The sequence below is a fragment of the Passer montanus genome, unplaced genomic scaffold, assembly GCF_014805655.1.
Source record: "Passer montanus isolate IOZ18808 unplaced genomic scaffold, ASM1480565v1 scaffold31, whole genome shotgun sequence".
Taxonomy (NCBI): domain Eukaryota; kingdom Metazoa; phylum Chordata; class Aves; order Passeriformes; family Passeridae; genus Passer; species Passer montanus.
The window spans coordinates 11546709-11566048 of record NW_024367819.1 but is presented as its reverse complement, the minus strand read 5'-3'; the positions used below and the strand labels follow the sequence as shown (position 1 = coordinate 11566048).

At 36.3% G+C, this 19340-nt stretch overlaps 1 protein-coding gene across 10 annotated transcripts in view; it reads left to right on the top strand.

Moving 5' to 3' along the window:
* COBL (cordon-bleu WH2 repeat protein) overlaps positions 1-19340 on the top strand; it is a 157423-nt gene that overhangs the window by 100083 nt on the left and 38000 nt on the right. For 7 of the 10 annotated variants that reach the window (XM_039714767.1, XM_039714765.1, XM_039714766.1 and 4 more), the window contains 2 exons: positions 4781-4919; positions 7874-8044. In XM_039714767.1, the coding sequence (XP_039570701.1) occupies positions 4781-4919; positions 7874-8044 (310 nt within the window). Of the gene's footprint in view, positions 1-4780; positions 4920-7873; positions 8045-11796; positions 13251-19340 lie in introns of those variants that run through there. The other 3 variants (XM_039714772.1, XM_039714771.1, XM_039714768.1) reach the window with 2 other exon arrangements.

The window sequence follows — 19340 nt, the reverse complement described above, 5'->3', positions numbered from 1 at the left end:
GGAGGAGGGTTGAGATGGTCCCACACGTGGTTTGGGTTGATACTGTTGTTTGTTGAGTTACAGCTTAGCTCTGGGATTTATTTTTTTTCTGTTTGGATTGCCTTTAAACATTCTTGAAATTCAGTAGGCACTCTGACTCCACACAGTATCATCGCCAGCAGGTGTATCAGAATCTGGCTCATTTAAATCAGTGTGTGTCTGGTCAGTGTGGGATGATGGAACCACTTTGTAATGCGAATGTGCTGGGGATTGAATCCATGTGTCCTTTTTCCAGTTCTTTTTCTTTACTTCTAAAAATAATTTCTGCAGTCATTCACTGTTTCCATGAATAAGACAATTTGTGTACAAATTAGCCAATTTCTCTATAAAACAATACATGTGTGATGTGTAACATTGCATAAAAAGGAGAAAGAAGGAAGAGAGTATAAGGACTTTCTTCACACAGTTTATATCATATGCTATAGAATTATTTATTTGCATATGCTCAACAATAATCTGACATCCCTTAGAAGCAGTCCTTATTCCAGACATGATTCTATTGCCGATACAGCTGTATCATATGTAGCTATGTTGTTTGAGCAGGAAGAAAATTGCTTTAAGGAGAATTTTGTTAAATATCAAGACTGGAAAATTCTTAGGTTTTCAAGATTTTTTCCTTTCAATGGCAAAATGATAGGAGTGATAGTAAAAGGAAAAATCTGTTGCCATAAGACAAATGTTTCTTGCAATGTTTATAAAAAATACTGGAAAGAACGGTTTGGATTTTGAAACACAAACTATGCAAATTAATGGTGCAGTTTCTGGCTTACAGAAGAAGGCTCAGTTTTAGGAGCCATAAACCTGCAGTGAATTTGGGCCCAGTTGGGTCTGTGAATTAAAGAAAGTTGGCATTGACCAGATGACTTAGTACTTTTATAAATAAACATTTCTGTTAGAAAGTTTAAAAGGGAAGGGCTGACAAATATGAAACTAGTGTCTGGCCTGTAAGTAGAGGACAGACAAGGCAAAGGAGCGGAGCTCACACTGGAATTCTAAGAACCTCTTTGTCTTTGAATGCTTGATGAATTTTCAGTAGTGGTGACTTTTGTTTCCTTGGACCTCCTTTAATAATTTTCATTACTTCATATTCATTGCAACCTTGACCAAAGAAAATACTGGACTTTTACACATAAGGAAGCTTAAACACATAAAGACATACACTCTTACAGTCTGCACAGATTGTTTGCAAGTAGGGTGACTGTGAAATGCTACTGATTGAAAATTTCAAGGATTGGCCTTGTAGGATTCTTTTCTAAACAATTTTGACAAGTAACTTCCCCATGATGTTGTTGTTATGCTCTAAATATATTCTCAAATCTTATCTAGAGCCCTCAAATTTTGTTAAGTATGTTGAGCTTTCACAGTAGGAAAACACATTCAGCACTTTGCTCAGATATTTTGTCTGCAATATTGGAAGTATTTTTTGAAGAGCATTTGAGCCCTGAATGATTTTTGTTGTAGTTGTTGTTTTATTTTAATTATTCTACATTGTCTTATCAGTAGGGGAAGAGAAATTGTACTGTTTTTCAGATTTGTGTCCTTTTGACCTCTTTTATTCTAGCTCAGTTCATGGTATTAATTTAATGAACATCTTTTCAAATTATGTATTTTTTGTATCAGGAGCTGATCTAATAATTTATTATTGATAAATGTAGGTGAAGCACAAGTGCTAAAACTACGAAATATTCTGTTAGATTCAGAGAGAGGCTGCTGTAACAAAGTTTCAATAGGAAATTACTCCAAATAATGTTGTTAAAGCTTGAATTCTTTATAAAAGAAGCAGCCAGCCATAACAAATTATTTTCGAGTTCTATTGGTTCTGTATATACAATTGGAAGAAAGAAACAGAATGTTCTTTGTGTTTTTTCCATTTATGTTTAGCCTCATAGGTTTACTGAAATTGGGATAAAAGAAAAGATACTTTTAACAATTGTTATGACCTGTTCTTGAACTAGACACTTCTTACATACTTTGTAGCATGACTGGCTTTAAACAAGCTTTTCGTCTTTTTTACAGTGTTTGTGAAGAATACTGCACTTAGCTGACAGTATAAGAAAACCATTTTGTGTGTGTATTTCACCAAACTTTCATTATTGCAGCCATGCACTAGCTGTTTTCTAGCCTATTCTTTAACTGCAGCAGAGTGATGGTCAATACATCTATTTAATGTTCCTCAGAAGATTGGACTAAGTAAGAATAGATAAAGCAGAAAAGGATAATCTGACTTTTAACAAGGATCCTTTCTTCATAGGAGATCAGTTAAGTGTCTTTGTGGGATTTGAATATACCAAGCTAACATCCTTCACTCATCTGGTATTTGGAGAAGGGTGATTAGTGATCTCTAACATTTTAAGTGGGAAGACACATTTCCTTACTTCCTGCCTTAATTGTCAAGATTTCTTAGCTTAATCATTTAAATCACCGGTCCAACCAGTTTTTGTCCTAAAATAAAATGACCTTTCTGGCTAGAGAGGGAGGAGTGAAGGTGGAAGCTGCAAAATGCCATTAAACAGCTGCAAAAGTGAAGCTTGTACTTGTGAAGTTTTGGGAAAGTTCACATGGTGCCTGTCTCCCAGATGATTCAAGTTCTCCATAGCTACTGAATTTTGCAGACTTTGTAGTAATCAAAATCACCACTTTATTAATTTTCTTTCTCTTTTTCTCCTGTAAGGTAATATCCTAAATAATCAAGATACAGTATTAAGTGCCTACATATTGTTAGGTTTTTTTAATGTAGGGAAGAAGAATGGGAATTTTTTTTAAGTATTTGCTAATTTTTTCAGTGGAGAAGAATGTAGCATTAGGTGGCTGTCCTTGGTGTAATTCCTCTCAAAACCAAAGTCTGATGAGTCTGTTTCACTGAATGGAGTTTCCCATGTTCTGCTCAATATTGGGCATTCTGTTTCAAGTTCAGTTAGTTGTTGTTATTTCCTAATCACTACAGGCAGTTTCTTTGTCAGGGGAATGTCCCATCTTAATATGGAGCAACACTATAACATTAAGCAAAAGTTTTTCAGTGGAGCTCTAAAATTTTACTGGATCTATTTTGAGCATTTGGTGTGGTGCTCTTTTCTAGATATAAGTCCAATGTTTTTTTAAATTCTATGAAATTTGGTGACGAAAATTTAGGTCTGCAAAGTTGCTAGTTACTCCTAACATTATTGCCCATTTACTATGCCTAACTTTGTCTAGATTGGCCTCACTGGCTTTAATCTGTATCTGCTGGAAATTTGATATAAAATGCTGACATAATCCATGATAGTAGGAATTAGGACCAGGATACCTTTCTTTCCCACCCTTGTTTGGTGCGAAGCTGCAGCTCATCCTGGTTGCTGTGCTCTATGTCCAATGTAGTTACTACCAAGTTTCTCCCCCGCAGGATGCAGGTTCCCCGAGGGATGGAGAGTGTCCAAATGGCACATGGCATGGTGGTTAAAGCGTAATCCTCAAAGGTGGGAACAGAAGGGTTCTTTTTTTAAAATGTAAGACCCTCCTGCATACTTTTAAAATGGAAGGTTAAGTGAAAGACACTCTTTTCATATCCTAATCTTCATAAAATTCATTTATTCTCAGATTTTTTTACTCAACGTAGGAAAGGAAAGCTGTCAATGAGTGCCTTTCCTCTGAAGTCTGGTGGTAGATTTAAGCAGTGTGAAGCCATTATTTGTTTAATGAACTCTCCTACAACAATTGTATTTTGAGGATCCATTAATCCTCTGGATTAAAGGAAATATTATTAATATGATTGTTGTTATTTGTATTAGTTAGGCCTTTGAAATAGTAGAAAACCACTGCAGTTTGGCATATTAGGTACATTGGGATAGACAGAGCAGTTAAATCAAAGAACTGAAAAATTCTTTGGTGGAATAGCAGCAGCATGTTGTATGTGGGCAGCCACCATTACTCTCTGCCTCAGCAACACCTGGTACTGACTAGTGTTGTCAGTACCTTTCAAATATAAAAATTCCACAGATTTTCCTACATGGTTTTATTATTATTATTTTTCCAGAAAGAGGAAGTAGAGCTAAGTTCCAACAAGCTACAGAAAATATTATGCAACCCAGTGAAACCCAAGTCATTTGTAATAACATTTTTCATATTTTTAAAAGCACAAACAGTAATGAAGTCTTGGCATAGCAACCAACATGTTGCAATTATTGGAAGCAGAGGTGTTACAGATCTTCAAAAGCATGTCTGTGAAGTCCAGTAGGCATGAACAGAGTACAGTGTGATCTCATATCATCATGCAAGTGAACAGTCAATCCCAATTTTCTCTCAGAAGTCCTTAGACAAGAATTTGAGAGGAAAATAAAAGAAATAAGAGAGAGTTCATTCTCTATACATGCCAAATGGAGTATTTAACCATAATTTAAGGTCTGAAGAAACCAATGGGAAAAGATCTTGTTAAGGCTCAAGCTTAACAACACACATAGTGTCATACTCTGCTTTGCTGATTGTTGGGCTCTCTAGTTCACTTTTTCCAAAACCATCAACTGCCTACCAGAGTGTTATTTCTGCTGTGACATTCATCAGCAGTTCTTGTCTCTTTCCTTTTCTGAGTGCAATATTACTGTAATTCTTTAATCTCCAGTTGTCACTATAATTGCTCATTATAAATATACTGCGCTGAGAAATTAGGTTATATAGCAAACACTTTTTTTTTTTTGGTTATTGGGTTATTGAAAATTTGCAACATCAGCAAAATAGATCCTTTACTGTGCTTATTTTTCAATTTTGTTAGATATCACAAGGAGCATCCCTGAATGATTTAAGGAAAAAGAAGAGGCGTGCCCCTCTTCCACCAGCTGCGTCTGCTCCACCCACTCCTGCCATGCCAAACAGGACAGAAGACAGGGAAGACAAGAGGAAGAGCACAATGGGTGAGAAGCGTTTTTTTCTCCTGAATAACCCTATTCATGTGTTTTCAATGCTCAGTGTTTGAAGTTGCCTTAATTCTGTTGTGCTGTGAGTTTGGAAACTTTTGTAACTTGGGGGAAAAACTACATTTCTCTGCAGAATGAAAGTCTGGAAATAAGTGTTTGTATTTTACATATTCTTTTTTTTTTTTCAATGGCACCATTCAGAGTACCACAGGGTAGTAAAATGTAGATAACACTCATCAGATTATTTGAATATTTGGCACAAACTTTATATCCAAAAGCACTAGCCCCGGGCCTATTCTGCACCTTGAAGGTCATGACTGGTTTGCTAGTAGATGGAAATACAGAAATAGTAAATGGAAATGCTAATAAATGGAGATAGACAGGCAATACTGAATGCATCAGAAGCCATGAAGTTCTGCCAGGAGCCAGGTACAGTCAACTTGGTTCAGTATTTCCTCATGTTTCTAAAGCCTGAAGGCATTTCATTTTTATATAGTCCTCCAACAGTTTGACATCAACTGCCCATATAAAGTTGGGTTGGGGTTTTTTTAAATTTCATCCTCACTTTTATTAAAAATCAATATCTGATAATTATTTAGCTAATCAGTAGAAGAAAAGAACCGGTGCTCTCAAAGGAATGCCATATGTACCTAGACTCAACAAAAGAAACTGTAGCTTCAGCTGCATGTGGCACCACATTTACTCACACAAGAAAACTGAAAAACATTCTCCCAGACCTCTGTTGTTATCTGCCTCGTAGCTTGTTCAAATTGGTGAGAGCTTTGCTTGAGTGAGGACACCAAGATTATGCTTCTAGCAAGCAAAGTGATTTTATAATGGGTCAAGTTATGAGATAATGACCCCACATATTGGAACTCATTTTTCAGTACATTAAGAGAATCATTCTTCAAGTGCTGTAACACACTCAGTGCACTTCAGTTCATGCCTTTGACCTCATGTTTCATAAAATGCCTGAGACATCCAGATATGACATTCTGTCATACATAATTGCTTACATTACAAATGCCTCACAGTTTAGTAAGAAACCTCTTGGCTTTGTTCCAACATTTATTTTCAGTAGATGCTTCACATTTAATGCCTCAGCATTTATGTAGCAGCAGGAATCCATTATTATCTGACATATTCAACTCCATTGACATCTCTTATTTAAACTCTCTAAGGGCAGTGTTATTGCTGGGCCATATAACACAGGAGTATTCAGCAAATTGGCTTACTTTTAATCACTGCAGAGGTCACACTCTACCACTTCTCATGCTTTGCCCTACTACTGGTCACTTTTTGATGACATTTATTGCTTTAACTTTTTATAAGTGTTCTTTTTCTTTTGTATTGGTGCTCAAATGTTACAGATGAGATATAGCAGAGCAGAGCTACTTCTAGTCTGTTCAGTACTGTGTACATAAGTGCTTGTTGGAGTGCTCTGCTCATGTAAGATTCTGCAGTATCGTTTGCTTTAATGGAGCCTTATTATTTTACACTGACAAAGAACTTGTCCCACAGTAGCCCTGTCTTCAGTGCTTTTTGTTTTCTGCTACTTTCTTGAATGAATGTGTTCATTAACAAGAAAAAATGTTACAGCTGGAGAGGGTTGGTAAAACAGCCTCTCTTCAGGGCCCTTACAGGAAAACAATGAGAAAGCACAGATGGCTCTGAAAGCATGAGAGAAAAGCTGTGAAGAAAAGCAAGACTCTGGTGAGGGGAAAAAACGTGCTGCAAGAAATAGTCAGCCACGTGATGGAAAAAGTATTAAAGATACCTGTGTACCTCTCAAGTTAGCCATGTGAATCAAAGCAAAAGATCCTATCAAAAACATTTTCAAATTGGCAGATTCTCCATAATGTTCAATACTGAATCAGTTATTATGACACCAAAGTATTGTGCCAAATTTCCTCAAAGCAGTAAAAAAGGGCTTGCACATTTGCCAGCATTAAATTGTGTCTCTGGAGGATACTCCTCTGGAAGCTAGTTAGTGCTAAGTAAAAAATGGTCATGGTTTAATCTTTTTTCTTATCCCTTGATGCTGCTTCCCTTCTCAGCATCCCCAAAGCACAAGCCAGAGAGTGTAGGAATGGATCAGAGCAAACATTTGTCTCTGCCAGCATCCATCTTCAGCAATGACCACAGCACATGCTTGAGGCAGGGTATGAAAGCAGAACAAGCAGGTAGTCATGGTTCCTCAGTGCACTTTCAACCTCTAAGGACTTTCCAAATAACAGTAGCTCAAGTTCTGTACAGTACAAACTGGCTTTTTTACATGGAAAGTGGTTCACAGAGTACAGTGCAAAGACACATGTATTTCTTTAGTTATTGAACATACTCTTTAAATAATCCCCCATACAATGTTATGGGCATTTCCTTTGATAGCTTCAAACACCGTTTTGCTAAAAACAGTTTAATCATCTGCTTCTCTAAAATGTCAAAATAATGAAAACTGACTCAAAAAGAGGAGCAGAAAAGCCTGTAAGACACCTGCTTCAAAACAGTGACCTAAGGCATCTTCCTCTTTCTCTCAGAGTCAGGAAAACAGTCATGTAAAGTATCTGAGAGGTCAACAAATTCAGGCAGTTTGACACTTCAGCAGATAAAATAAAACACATTTTCACATTTTCTTACACAATGTTTTTCAATTTGTTTAGTTAGCTTACCTATTTTTCTCCGTCCTTATGCCTGCCAAAACTGGTGATTTTAACTGGTAGTTGTAATGTACATGTATGTGTACATGGCTAGGCTCAATTCTAGTCCCACTGCCTTTGGTTTAAGACACACCTTTTCCTTCTCCCTTAATTATTTGGATGTGAATAAGAGCAGAACTAGATCCAGAGAGACTTTGGGTGTGGGTAAGGGAAAATCAATGTGTTTTTAAAAAATAAAAATGAACAGAGTGATCATTATCTTGCAATGAAGTAACAAGTCAATTGATCCCCCTGTAGGTGATGGACGGCAGGTGCCACAAAAGCCTCCTAGGGGCACCACTCGTGGTCCCCCTGAGTTAGTGATCCCCCCACCCCCACCTTACCCTCCTCCTGGCAGTGACATTGTGGATCCAACAGTGTGTTACAGAGAAGCAGATGTTACAGCACCAACAGAGCTGGTACCTAAACGTATGTTTGAAAATATATGTATTTGCATTTCCATTCTATTGATGATTACTCTCAGGAGTAGCTTTTCCAGACTTTCCTCTCTGCTCTTTAGACATCCATGTCTGTTTTTCCCCCCTTTTCCAGCCTGTTGTCTTTTAAAATGCCCAATGCAGTGTAACTAATTAATATAAAGTGAGCAAAATGGTTGGAGAGAGTTTTGCACGTGATACCTGATCATTGTACAGCAACATTTTAAAATAACCATCAAGCTTTGTTGCTTTGTTCAACTGGGAAAAAAAAATCTTTTGTCTTTTATTAATTCCCTAAGTTTGTTTTTCTGTACTAACAATTTTTTTGTCTCCCCAGAGATGAGTTCCTTTGAGAGTCAATGGGTCTATCAGTCTAGGCTGAAAACTACAGTGTCTTCCTTAAGAAAATTAAACCATTTACAGACGCTGTATATTGTTAAAGGCCTTCCAGTCCTAATGGGTACATCTTTCTTGGGATTTCTGGGTAGTCCTTTGTGTGCTCTTCACCTTGGGGCGTAACAGTTATCAGACAAAGAAGTACAATATTTTTCGCATGCCCATGTACTTGTGAAAAGCATGTTTTCATGCTGCTTTTTCGTGCTTATCCATTGACTGCCTTTAAATCTTTGTACACAATCCAAGTCTTTGATCATGTATTATATTCCCTGTGGGCTTGCCCTGCACACCCATGTAGAGCTGGTAAAAGCAGCAAAGCTCTGCACGTTATGACATCTCATGGATGTACTTCCTTTGAAGACTTGGAGGGTGTCTCCTAACCATGGAATAGAGAAATGTCTCCATTAGCTACTAATTTGAGAGAAGGTCTCTTTCCAGGACCTTATGTTTACCAAAAGTACTCTGCAGGTTGCAGTTACTCTGATAGATTAATGTGGATGTGTTTGCTGTTGATTACCAGCTAAACCTAAAGCTAAATTATTTCTCAAATCTGAGGAAATACAAATTGTTAAGTTTTATTGGAGCTAACTATGGAAATTAAGGAGATCATCCTAACAGAAAACCTGAATCTTATTGAGGATTAACCCTAAGACATATTTACCAGTTTATGCACAGAAATCATATAGTACTTAAAATCTTCTTTTTTGTTCTAGATAGCATCAGCTTTCCTGCGATGTTTTCTTTATTAAAAATCCATTGTGGCCTTCTTTGCATTAATATTTCTGCTTCATTTGAGTTTCTATCGCTGTTATTTTGCAATGCTTTCCTGATCTACCTTGCTGATCAAATACCCTTTAATCAATGCAGCCCTGATGTAATCAGTGTGATCATTTGCTCTTAAACAAACAAAGTATCTCAGCCAAAAGGATTTGATTAAGCTCGTACATAGGAACATAACATGAGTTTTTATTGTCCTCAATTTACTGAGAGCAAGAGCTTAGTGGGTACTTATTTTAGTCTTAAAGCATCAGTGTTGGAGAGGGACAAATTTTAGCTCTGTAATTATGCTTTGTCCTACCTAGGTAAAGATAAGTGTGTAGATTTACACAAGAGAAGTGTGTATAGATGTACCCATGAGAGACAGCAGCACAGGTAGGACAGATGCTAATTACATTGCCTAATGCCATTCTGAAAGGTGCTTAGATACCATAGTGATTGAGCCCTGTAAGAACAACATTTTGCAATGATGTGTTTTATTGCCTGAGAATGCCTCAAGCAGTGCAAATAAGATTTGGGCGGTAGATTCAAAGAACAACAAAATTTTCAATCTTCCTAACTCTACTCAGTAAAAGTGTATTCTCATAGAATGAGGTGGGGAGGAGGATAAACTGCTGATGCCAGGTGTTGTTAGAAGATGTGTTTTTTTCTGAAATCACTCTCAAAACCACTTTCTCTGATAACAATTGTGGATGCGTGACAGTCAACAGCAGTATGTGTTCCATGAGAAAAAAAAAATCCCATTTAGAAGTTAAAATTCTCTGATCACGTGGAGTTTAAATTCTCACGCCTTATGATCTGCCACTGTCTGTGAAGGACTGTCCTCCCTCCCTCTCTTCCTTCCCTCTCTTCCTCCCAACACACAGAAATCATTGTTCATTGATTTTTCCAAATTTATGTGGAGTGGAATTCATGAGTATAGCCTTTAGTAAGATACTCAAGCTTTTCTGTATTACATGCCCTTTAGGACATCTAAGAATCTCTTCTACAAACAAGAGTACAGAAGTTCCTTGCAGTCTTTTGTCTTAAATCTTTTTATCCTAATTACTTAATCTTCTCTCTAACATTTGGTCTGGTAGAACCTTAGCTGCATGTTGTGTGCACGTTTAAATTCATGTGTTTATAGGATCCTTTCTCCTTCCTTATACTAATCAGATTGTTCACGGCCTGATTCTAAGATTGACTATACTTTGGGAATGCAGAGATGGAGATTGTTGCATGGTGTTTGGTTATGTCATATTGCTTATGAAGTTCCAAATGTGTGAGTTGATGGTAAGCTCTGTGATACTTACCTGAGGTAAAGAATACACATAGTGAAAGACTGCTGCACCTAGACAAGCAACTGAAACATGCTGCCTTGAAATGTCAGCCAGCTCATTAGAGTAAATTCAGTATTTCTGTGAAACTCCACAGTTAGCCCTTTATTTGGCTAGTTATGGACTATTATTAAGATATGCAGTAGGAAATTAAAAGCTCTATGGGAAAGAATATACAATATACTCTGCCTTCCTGTAGAGTGAGATCCTGAAGTTAAGTTTTTCACTCTGGCACTGGATAAAGTACTAGTGAACTCAGGGCTCACACTGGGTAAGGACTTAACAACTGATTGATTTGTAAATTTCAGAAAGTTCTATTTCTTTGAAGAAATGGCATAATTATTTGAACCTGGCGTTGTTTTTTGCTGTAGATCAAAATAGTGAGACATCTCTTAATTAGAAGGTCTTCAAGGGGTGAAGGAGTGGGTACACTACTTTAATTTCTGTAGGTGACATGCATACTAGCAGTTGATGAGTAAAACCAGGTTAATTTTAAGGTACTACAAGAATGGAAAAGAGCCTTGGATATATATCTAATTTTTAATTTTTTTTCATTATATCACTGATATATGAGCAGGTAATACAATCAGGTTGACAGTTTCACAAACAGTTCAATTGTATTTCTTCAGTCACTTTAGACGTATATCTAGTCTTCTAGGGCTAGATTTTAAGAGTTGAGTTTTGTTAGCTTTGAAGCAAAAATGGGTAGAAACAGAGAGAAAACTTCACTCTTTTACACTTGGCTCTACATCAACTGCGAACTGAGGGCTGCTGTGCAGGGAGTTTTGCTGGCTTGTCATGGTACACTGCTTCATAAGGCATGTGTCAAGTGACCCAGCCTTTTCTTTCTCAGAGGTGGTCTTTAAAGCAAATACGCCTGCAGGTATAGCTTAGGAGACTTTTATTGCCATCACTACTCTTACTCATTCAGGCAATCTGAGGCTAAAGAATGAAGTTGAATCTCCAATATCATCTATCTTGCTCCTTCTGGAGAATTAAAATTCAGGCCAAGTAAAGCAGAATTCACAGACATACTGTGTATCAGTAAGTATTGTATTGTTAGGATTGAGTTAGCTTATACCAGGCAGTTGGAGCAAGGAGCAGCTGTGGAATTCCAAATTTTAACACATGTGCCCATGCACCTACACCTCTTTTGAGCATCTGATTCTTTAATGTTACTGAGCATGCTATCCATTCTGCAGACTGACCTACACAATACTTATAACTTTATCCTTTTACTCTTTTCCCCCGACAGTTTACTGTTGTGCATCATTCCCTTCATACTCGAAGCGTGTCTGACAGACCTTGTCTCTTCCTATGACCTTCATACTTCTGAACCTCCTGTTGCCTCTGCTACCCTGATTCTTCTGTTGCCTTCCTTCCTCTTCTGCTGGGAAAAAAACCTTTTTTTTTGACCGAGATTTTGGCTTCTTTTCTTTTTAAACTCGCACATTCTCTTTAATTACTATTGATTATTTTCGGCTGTGGTTCATACTCATTTGTGAGATGTATGTTCCAGAACTGAATGGTGTGTTATATAAATCTATATATCAGCCTCGGAAAGATTATCTGTCATTCTTTTCCAAAAGATTCTCTTTATTTTGAGCCGTGGTTTGCTTTGATTTGGTGTTGCAGAAGAGTGTGTTCTTGGGACAGGGTGTCTTACTTTCCATATTGTTTAAAGTTTTAAAGAAAAGTTTCTAAGAACTTTTTTTTTCTGTTTTTGCTTTCTGTTTCTCTAGGGATAAAGTTTTGTATTCCCTATTTGCTCTATTTTCCTTTTATTGCATCCATTTTGTTCCTTTGGAACAAAACTAGTACTGGGCGTGGCCTAGTCAAGTTGAAGTGCAAGATTCTTTCGGTATCTTGGCTATCAATCAAGCTGTCCAGACAAAAGAAACAGGAAGATCTGTTGCATTTGTAAGAGGTTTAAAAGGAATACCAAGAACCAATACCAAATGCACTGATTCGTATTCTTTACTTATGCTTAATATGAGTAATTTTATCTTTATGCTGGAGACATGCTGTGGAAATTGAGGTGTGTGTTCTATTTCTGTAACAAAAGACACAAACACTTTGCCAAAGATACATCTTGTTCTACAAGTCTCATTTTTGCACTTGTACAAGAAATAGTCAGTGAGTTCTAATTAAAATATCATCCATAGGTTTGTACTTAGCAAAAACTTCTTTGTGCTAAAGGAAGTTCTTCATGAGAACGGCCCATAAGACATGTATTTTTAATAATCCTGAGCTACAAACATAGGCTTTATGAGTTGTAATGTAATGATGCACACACCCAGAACTATTCTGACCTCACATGTACTGTGCTTTAAGATGTTCATGTTATTTAAATGAGTGACTTGCAATACATAACTCTAATTTAAATGATGAAAAATTATTGTTTTACCCTCAAGCAAATAATCATGTTAATCTTGACTCCTTTCCAGGCAGGCAAAATGGCAAATAAGAAAGCAAAGCATTCCTACAGATAATATGAAATACGACTAAAATGGAGTTTGACAGTTTTTAATACAAATATGACATGTAGTTAGTAAGCTTTAAATTATTCTTTAGAAAGTATACTTAGTACCCTAAGGGTCTTGTAATAAAAGTGAAGTGGATTTGAACTTTCTGAGCTGCCAGGTACTTTGTAATGCCTTCTTAAGACAGGACAATGGTTTAATTGTAAGTCTTCTCTCAAAAAAAAAACCAACAAAAAAACAAGTAGGTGTTCACAATGTGAAGATTAAGAATCTAATTTACCCATTCTCATTGCTCTATTTGCATCGTATTTGAAACTCCACAGTTACATGGCCCATGGAGTTCAAAGTAGTGTAAAAATAATGAAGTGGTGAAACAAAGTGTTTTATATTGAGTGCAAAGTACTGTGTATTGTCAAAGCAGTTCTTTCCGTTGACACCATTGTCTCTGAAAGGTGGCAAAACAACAAAACAACACATTGCAACAAAATCACATTTTTAATGAAAAAATCTCCTAGCTTTGAAAGGACACAGCTATGGCCTCTCTCTACATAGCTGTTTCCTACAAATAGCAGTCTCTTTTCAGGTAGCTTCCTCAAACTCTTAGAAGCTGTAAATTAAATCTCAAAAAGTTCATTATTTACACTTAATTTACCTTTTCTTCAACTTAAATGCAAAATTTGCCTCTAAAATATATTCAGGGGAATTAACATTTTTGTGAAATTCTTAGATTAAATGTCTTAAAGACCAGCTTAAGCTAGCAAGCTCTGCCTTTCAGTATTTAAAAAGGATCATTGCTTATGTTCATTCATATTTTCTTATTATGATTTCATAAATTACAGATACATATATACTATTGAACAGAAAAAATATAGAAGAAAGATTTCTGTGGCTTTACAAGAAACCATCCTAGTTACAAGAAATTATACTATGACATTCGCATAGTTTGAAACCTCCCAGTACTCTACATGGTGTCAGAAAAAACTTTCAGTGACACTCATGAAATCCAAACCTGTTGGGTGGAATTGCACAGCTACTCTCTCTCAGAACTATTGATGCACAATAGCGTGTGTGCACAGAGGAGTTTAAGGAAAGCATGATTGCAGGACAGGGAACTCACTGGAAGTTTGGGTCATGAGCACCAGCTCAGCCCTGAGGGGAATTCCTGTTTGTTCCAAGCTACAGCTCAGGATTTGTAAGAGCTCCTCAACTTGGCTTCTGAAAGAAAACGGGTTTTTTCTGTCATTTTCAGTAACAGGAAGGAGTATCACTTTAGATTTCTTTGATGGAGTCTTAGGTCAGCAGTGATATGAAAGGACATTGGCTTGGTTTTACTCCTTTTATTTTAACGTTGGAGACATTGGAAGTGTAGTGAGAATGACATGGAAAAGTTAATGACAAATTCACCACTATAACAAACTTTTTCACCAAAATGCTATTACCAGAATTAGTAAGAAACACATTTAATATACTCAGGATTTATCTGCACTACCAAACAGCCTTGTTCAAATTCTGTCCTTCATGTTAAGATATCTGGGGTGAAAATCAAATAAGCAGTCAATAAAAATGGAAAATATCATTGAGCATTTTCTGGAAAACAAATAAATGACAAGATAACTTATAAATCAAAACAAATTCCTGTATTACAACTCCAATGTCAGTGATATTCAGTGATCTTAGGAAATAAGGACAGATGTATAATTTATGATTGAGCCTAATGATCTCAATCCATACGAAAACCAGTTAATTAGAAACAGATTAAGTAAACTTGGTGCTGCACGAGATTTTACCGAAATCGTTTTGTACATTGCCCACCAGAGGGAGCCGGTGTTGTCCCAGATTCGCAGAAAGGGAGCAAGAAAAAATACTAGAAGTGAATTTCAACCTGATAGATTCCAAACTTACACAAAGTTTTTTAGTTTTTGGAGTAGTTGCTGTTCTTTAATTTTCTGCAACTAAAAATAAAAAACAATTTTGTTTCTATATTATTTTAAAATCAGTTTCCTCACAAATAAGAAAATGAAGATAAAATTATATTTTCAGGTGATGCCACTGTGGCAGCAACTTCAAGATGCAAGCTCAAATTTTTGTTTTAAGCTTTCTCAAAATATGATGGCATATTGGGGTGTCTATTATATTGCATAGATATTGCCTTCGTATCTATAGCAGCTGTGTCCGAAGTGTGGTAGGTAGTGCATATGGTTGGTATACGTGCTCAAAATATGTGTAAGTGCATAGGAGTAGGTCAGGTTTAATGCCAGTACAGATAAACTGTGTTCTACTAGGTGGATTTTATCAGATTGAGTCCTAAAATTTTAAAATCATGACCAGATGAGTTTAGTACCCATCTTCTTTCACATACAAATTACTTCATTACCAGCAATTCAGTCACTTAGAGACTGAAATCGCTGATTTTCAAAACATCCTTAAATATCCTTTCTACATTTAATACTTTCAGGTTTTTTCCTTACAGTTGGAATCTTTAAGAATCAAAACGAATCTTGTCTTTCTTACTGGGCAGGTAGATTTTTTTTCCTTTTCTAGTGACAAGGCTGTAGAATAATACTAAACTTTGAACTCATTCCATTTTTATCTTCAGAAATTGTGCTACTGATGCAGCACTGAAAATTACTCTGGGTAGGTGAAATACAGAGAAAAATATTCTAAATATATAAATGGAAAAAGGAAATATTTCTCTTCTTGTTGGTTTTGAACTGGAATTATTTAAAGCTGTTCGTGGTATCTAGAGTGCTCCAGTAAGTGCCAAGGAAGAATGATTGGCAGAGAAATCATCCACTTCCAATTGTATGATGAGTTGCAAAGATTTATGGTGCATTTCTTTATTAAACATATGACCATCCAATCAATCATATGCCCATCGTCTGTCCCTTTGTTCTGCTTTTTTAAAGTAAACTTGGTGGTCATGATTCTCATACCCTCATCATTTATGCGTACAGCCAGTTTAAGCCCTCCTTACTGTTCTCTCACAGTATAAAAGTGCCTCTTTTTGAGAGCTGTGCTGTGTGTAAGTATGATAGCAGTTCTGTCTTCTGAGCTTGGCTTCCAGTCACTACCATGACTCTCAATATATATTTAGTACATTCAGTAGGCACCATTTAGCGTTCCATACAAAAATACATGTTATTATAGAAGACAGAATGGAACTTATTCCATCCCTCGAAAATTACAGCCATGTTGTTTTCTGATGTCATTGTAAAACTATGGACTCCCTCCTCAAGGACAGTGAAACAAAATTGCTGTCTCTGTTTACACTTCTTATTCATAAGCTTCTGCTATAGCAGCTCTGTGGCTAGAGAAGTCCACTGTTAAAATTCATAAGTTGACAAAACAGAAAGTGACATAATTAATTTTTTGTTTATCCAGAAGAGCTTACATTAATAAATGCTGATTTTTGCTGAGGTAGCTAAGGGGAAAGGTGATGTTGTATATTTCCCTGCAAGAATCCCCTGCTTTATTCCTTTTTTATTGCATATTCTTGTGTAGTACTCTGGTACCATTTTGTAGTGGTAAATGACCGTTGAAAGCATCAAGTCCAAAGAAAGAATGAATGACTAGAAGCTGGCAACATACTGAACAGGTATCAACTACTGAGTCCTTTATATTCCTTGAATGTACCTTGAACATGACAGATGATTTTTTCTGTTCACTTCTAATAAGAAAACAGTAAATTTGGGTCACCAGATCTGCTTCATTTTCTCATGCCCTGAGAAAGTTCTAAGAAGGAGACTGAGTCCTGGGTACAAACCCTGGTTGGAAAGTTGGAGTAATTTCATACTCCCTTACATTCCCCTGCACTGTGCTGCCTACCTGTATTGGAGATAAGAGTTGTGGTTTTGCAGACTTTGAACCAGAAGTCAGTCTGAGTGTATGGAAGCACAATCACTTCGAATAATCCAAGAAAATATTTTCTGGTTACATTAGTATGGGACTGGACCCCACTTAATCAAATAGTCTTTCTAGACACATTTCCTGGTATTTAGATTTTTAACAGATTTAGATTTTAAACAGGTTACTTACCTGTTTCATGTAGTGTGGAATAAACCTGAGCTTCCCTTCTCCCATCCTGAGTAAATGTGAAGACATTTATTCTCTTAATTCCCTTGAAGCCCGGCTTTGCAATCCAAGTGGTCTGTGATTAAACTGTGAATGTTTCTTTCAAGTAAAACAAAATTCCCTCTTGTCCTCTTCCTTCATCAAAAGAAGAGCAGTTTTAACTACAGGAGCTGTACCTTTAATAACTGAGTGGCATCTTAGGCATACTCTGCTGCCCTTGAATGGTGGAATATGAGGAAGTTGTGACAGCCATACACACAGAACAACTTACACTTTAACAGTAACAAGTGGGGCTAAACATCTGTGTTCAACCAAATATGTGCATGTGGTACAAGTGTGTGTGTGAAAACTTTCATCCTGGGTGTGAGTTTGAAGTTATGCTAGGTTTACACATGAGGTATGGGCCAAATAAAACTGGAAGGTTGGTGCTTTAAGCGGCATTTATAGTGCAAGATCCTACTGATTCAGGTGCAGGCAATGCTCATGGAGCTGCACTAAACAAACTGTTGAAAATTTTTCTCTTTCCAGGTAGGTGATGATTCTAATACCAAAGTGCTTTTCCATCCTTAGACATGCTCATACTCAGCTTTTCCTATTACCACTTCTAAGTCAGAAAACACTGACTAAAATGCCTGCCTACTTTCTTCTAAGAAATTGAGAATTCTGGCCATGCACATTCACTTCTGGGTTTTCAGGCATGAGGGAGCAAAGGCTGAGAGCAGAGACAGCTTCTCCTTTGTCAGCTCCTTTTGTGGATTCCATAATTGTGGTTCCTGGCATGGATAAAATAATTACTTTCTAACCTACTACCATAAGCAAAGGCTGGGTGTAATAGAGGACAAAGACATGAAACAAAATAAGATGGAGGAAAGACTGAGAAAGGAGAAACTATGATGGACAAATACATTTTTTTCTTTTAAGACCATGGTGATTAAAAGGTGAAAATAAAATTGCTAAATAAATGGTGCCTTCCCATAAACAGTTAAAGACTGGTAGGGGATTATCTGCTTACTTGTTAAACAAAACAACTAATTCTTCTACTTTTCAAGCATCTGATTAAAAAAAATTATTGTTTTCTGACTTTTAAAACATTTTCATTTTAATTTTTAATTTTAATGCTGACTTTTAAAACATTTTCATTTTAATTTTAATTAATTTAACATTTTAATTTTTAATTTTAAAACATTTCTGACTTTAAAACATAGGTAAGCTTTTTTCTCTTCCATTTTTTCTTAATTTTTTCACTTGAAGGTAAAAACTAAAAGGAAAATATGTTAACAGTTTGTAAAAGCATAAAACTTAATGATTAAATATTTTCAACATTTTTTTCTAAACTGTGGGAACATGCAAGAGATCTATTTTTAAGGTGTATCTGTGGATGAAACAGTCAAGACTTAAATGAATATACTTCTTAAAACATAAAAAGTATGACAAATTATATAAGAATTATAAAGGTGGTAAGAAAAAATACTTATTGACTTTCAGTTCAAGATAAGAGCCTTGTTTACTTAACTTTTACTTGTAAGAGATGGAACATTTTGGAAGGCACAAAAACTCTTACAGGCTTGTTCTCCAGAAAGCCTCACAGTGGACTGCCAAGGACTGCAGAAGGGCCACCCTTTGGAATTCCCGGTGTTGTTGGAAGTAGATGACACTTTGGGGACTACTGCGTGAATGCATTGATATCTTGGTTTTGTTCTGAAACCCTTTTTGGGTGCTCCCAGTCTCAGACATGCTAAATCAATGCTTAGGAGTGACATAATTACTTTTATGCCACTGTTTTCCCCAAAAATAAGAAAAATATTTTTTTTACTCTTTCTTTTCCTTTTTCCCCAAAGAGATCCTGTTCCAATTAAATATAATGTATGTGAATATTTTATTGATTATTTTTCATTTCTAAAACCCATCTCTGCTTGCCTTCAGAGAATTAGAACAATATGCTGATTAACTGACCAGTCAGTTAAAGAAACTTAAAGGTTCAACTGTCCAAGTTTTCCAAATGAAAACATTTAGGTAAAAAAAAAAGAAAAAAAAGGCATGCATATACTGTAATTTGCTTGTTTGCTCCACTCCCTTGTGGACATGCCCAGCTTCCTCTGTACCTGGCAGCTTTCCTGTTCTGTATTCATCATGCTAATCAGTGGAATTCAGATGTTCCTGAAATAAAATCATTTGTCTTCAGTCTGCTCTTACAAAGGACACAGACTGTACTAGAAAGTCTTTTCTGCACTTTCAGAGTACATTA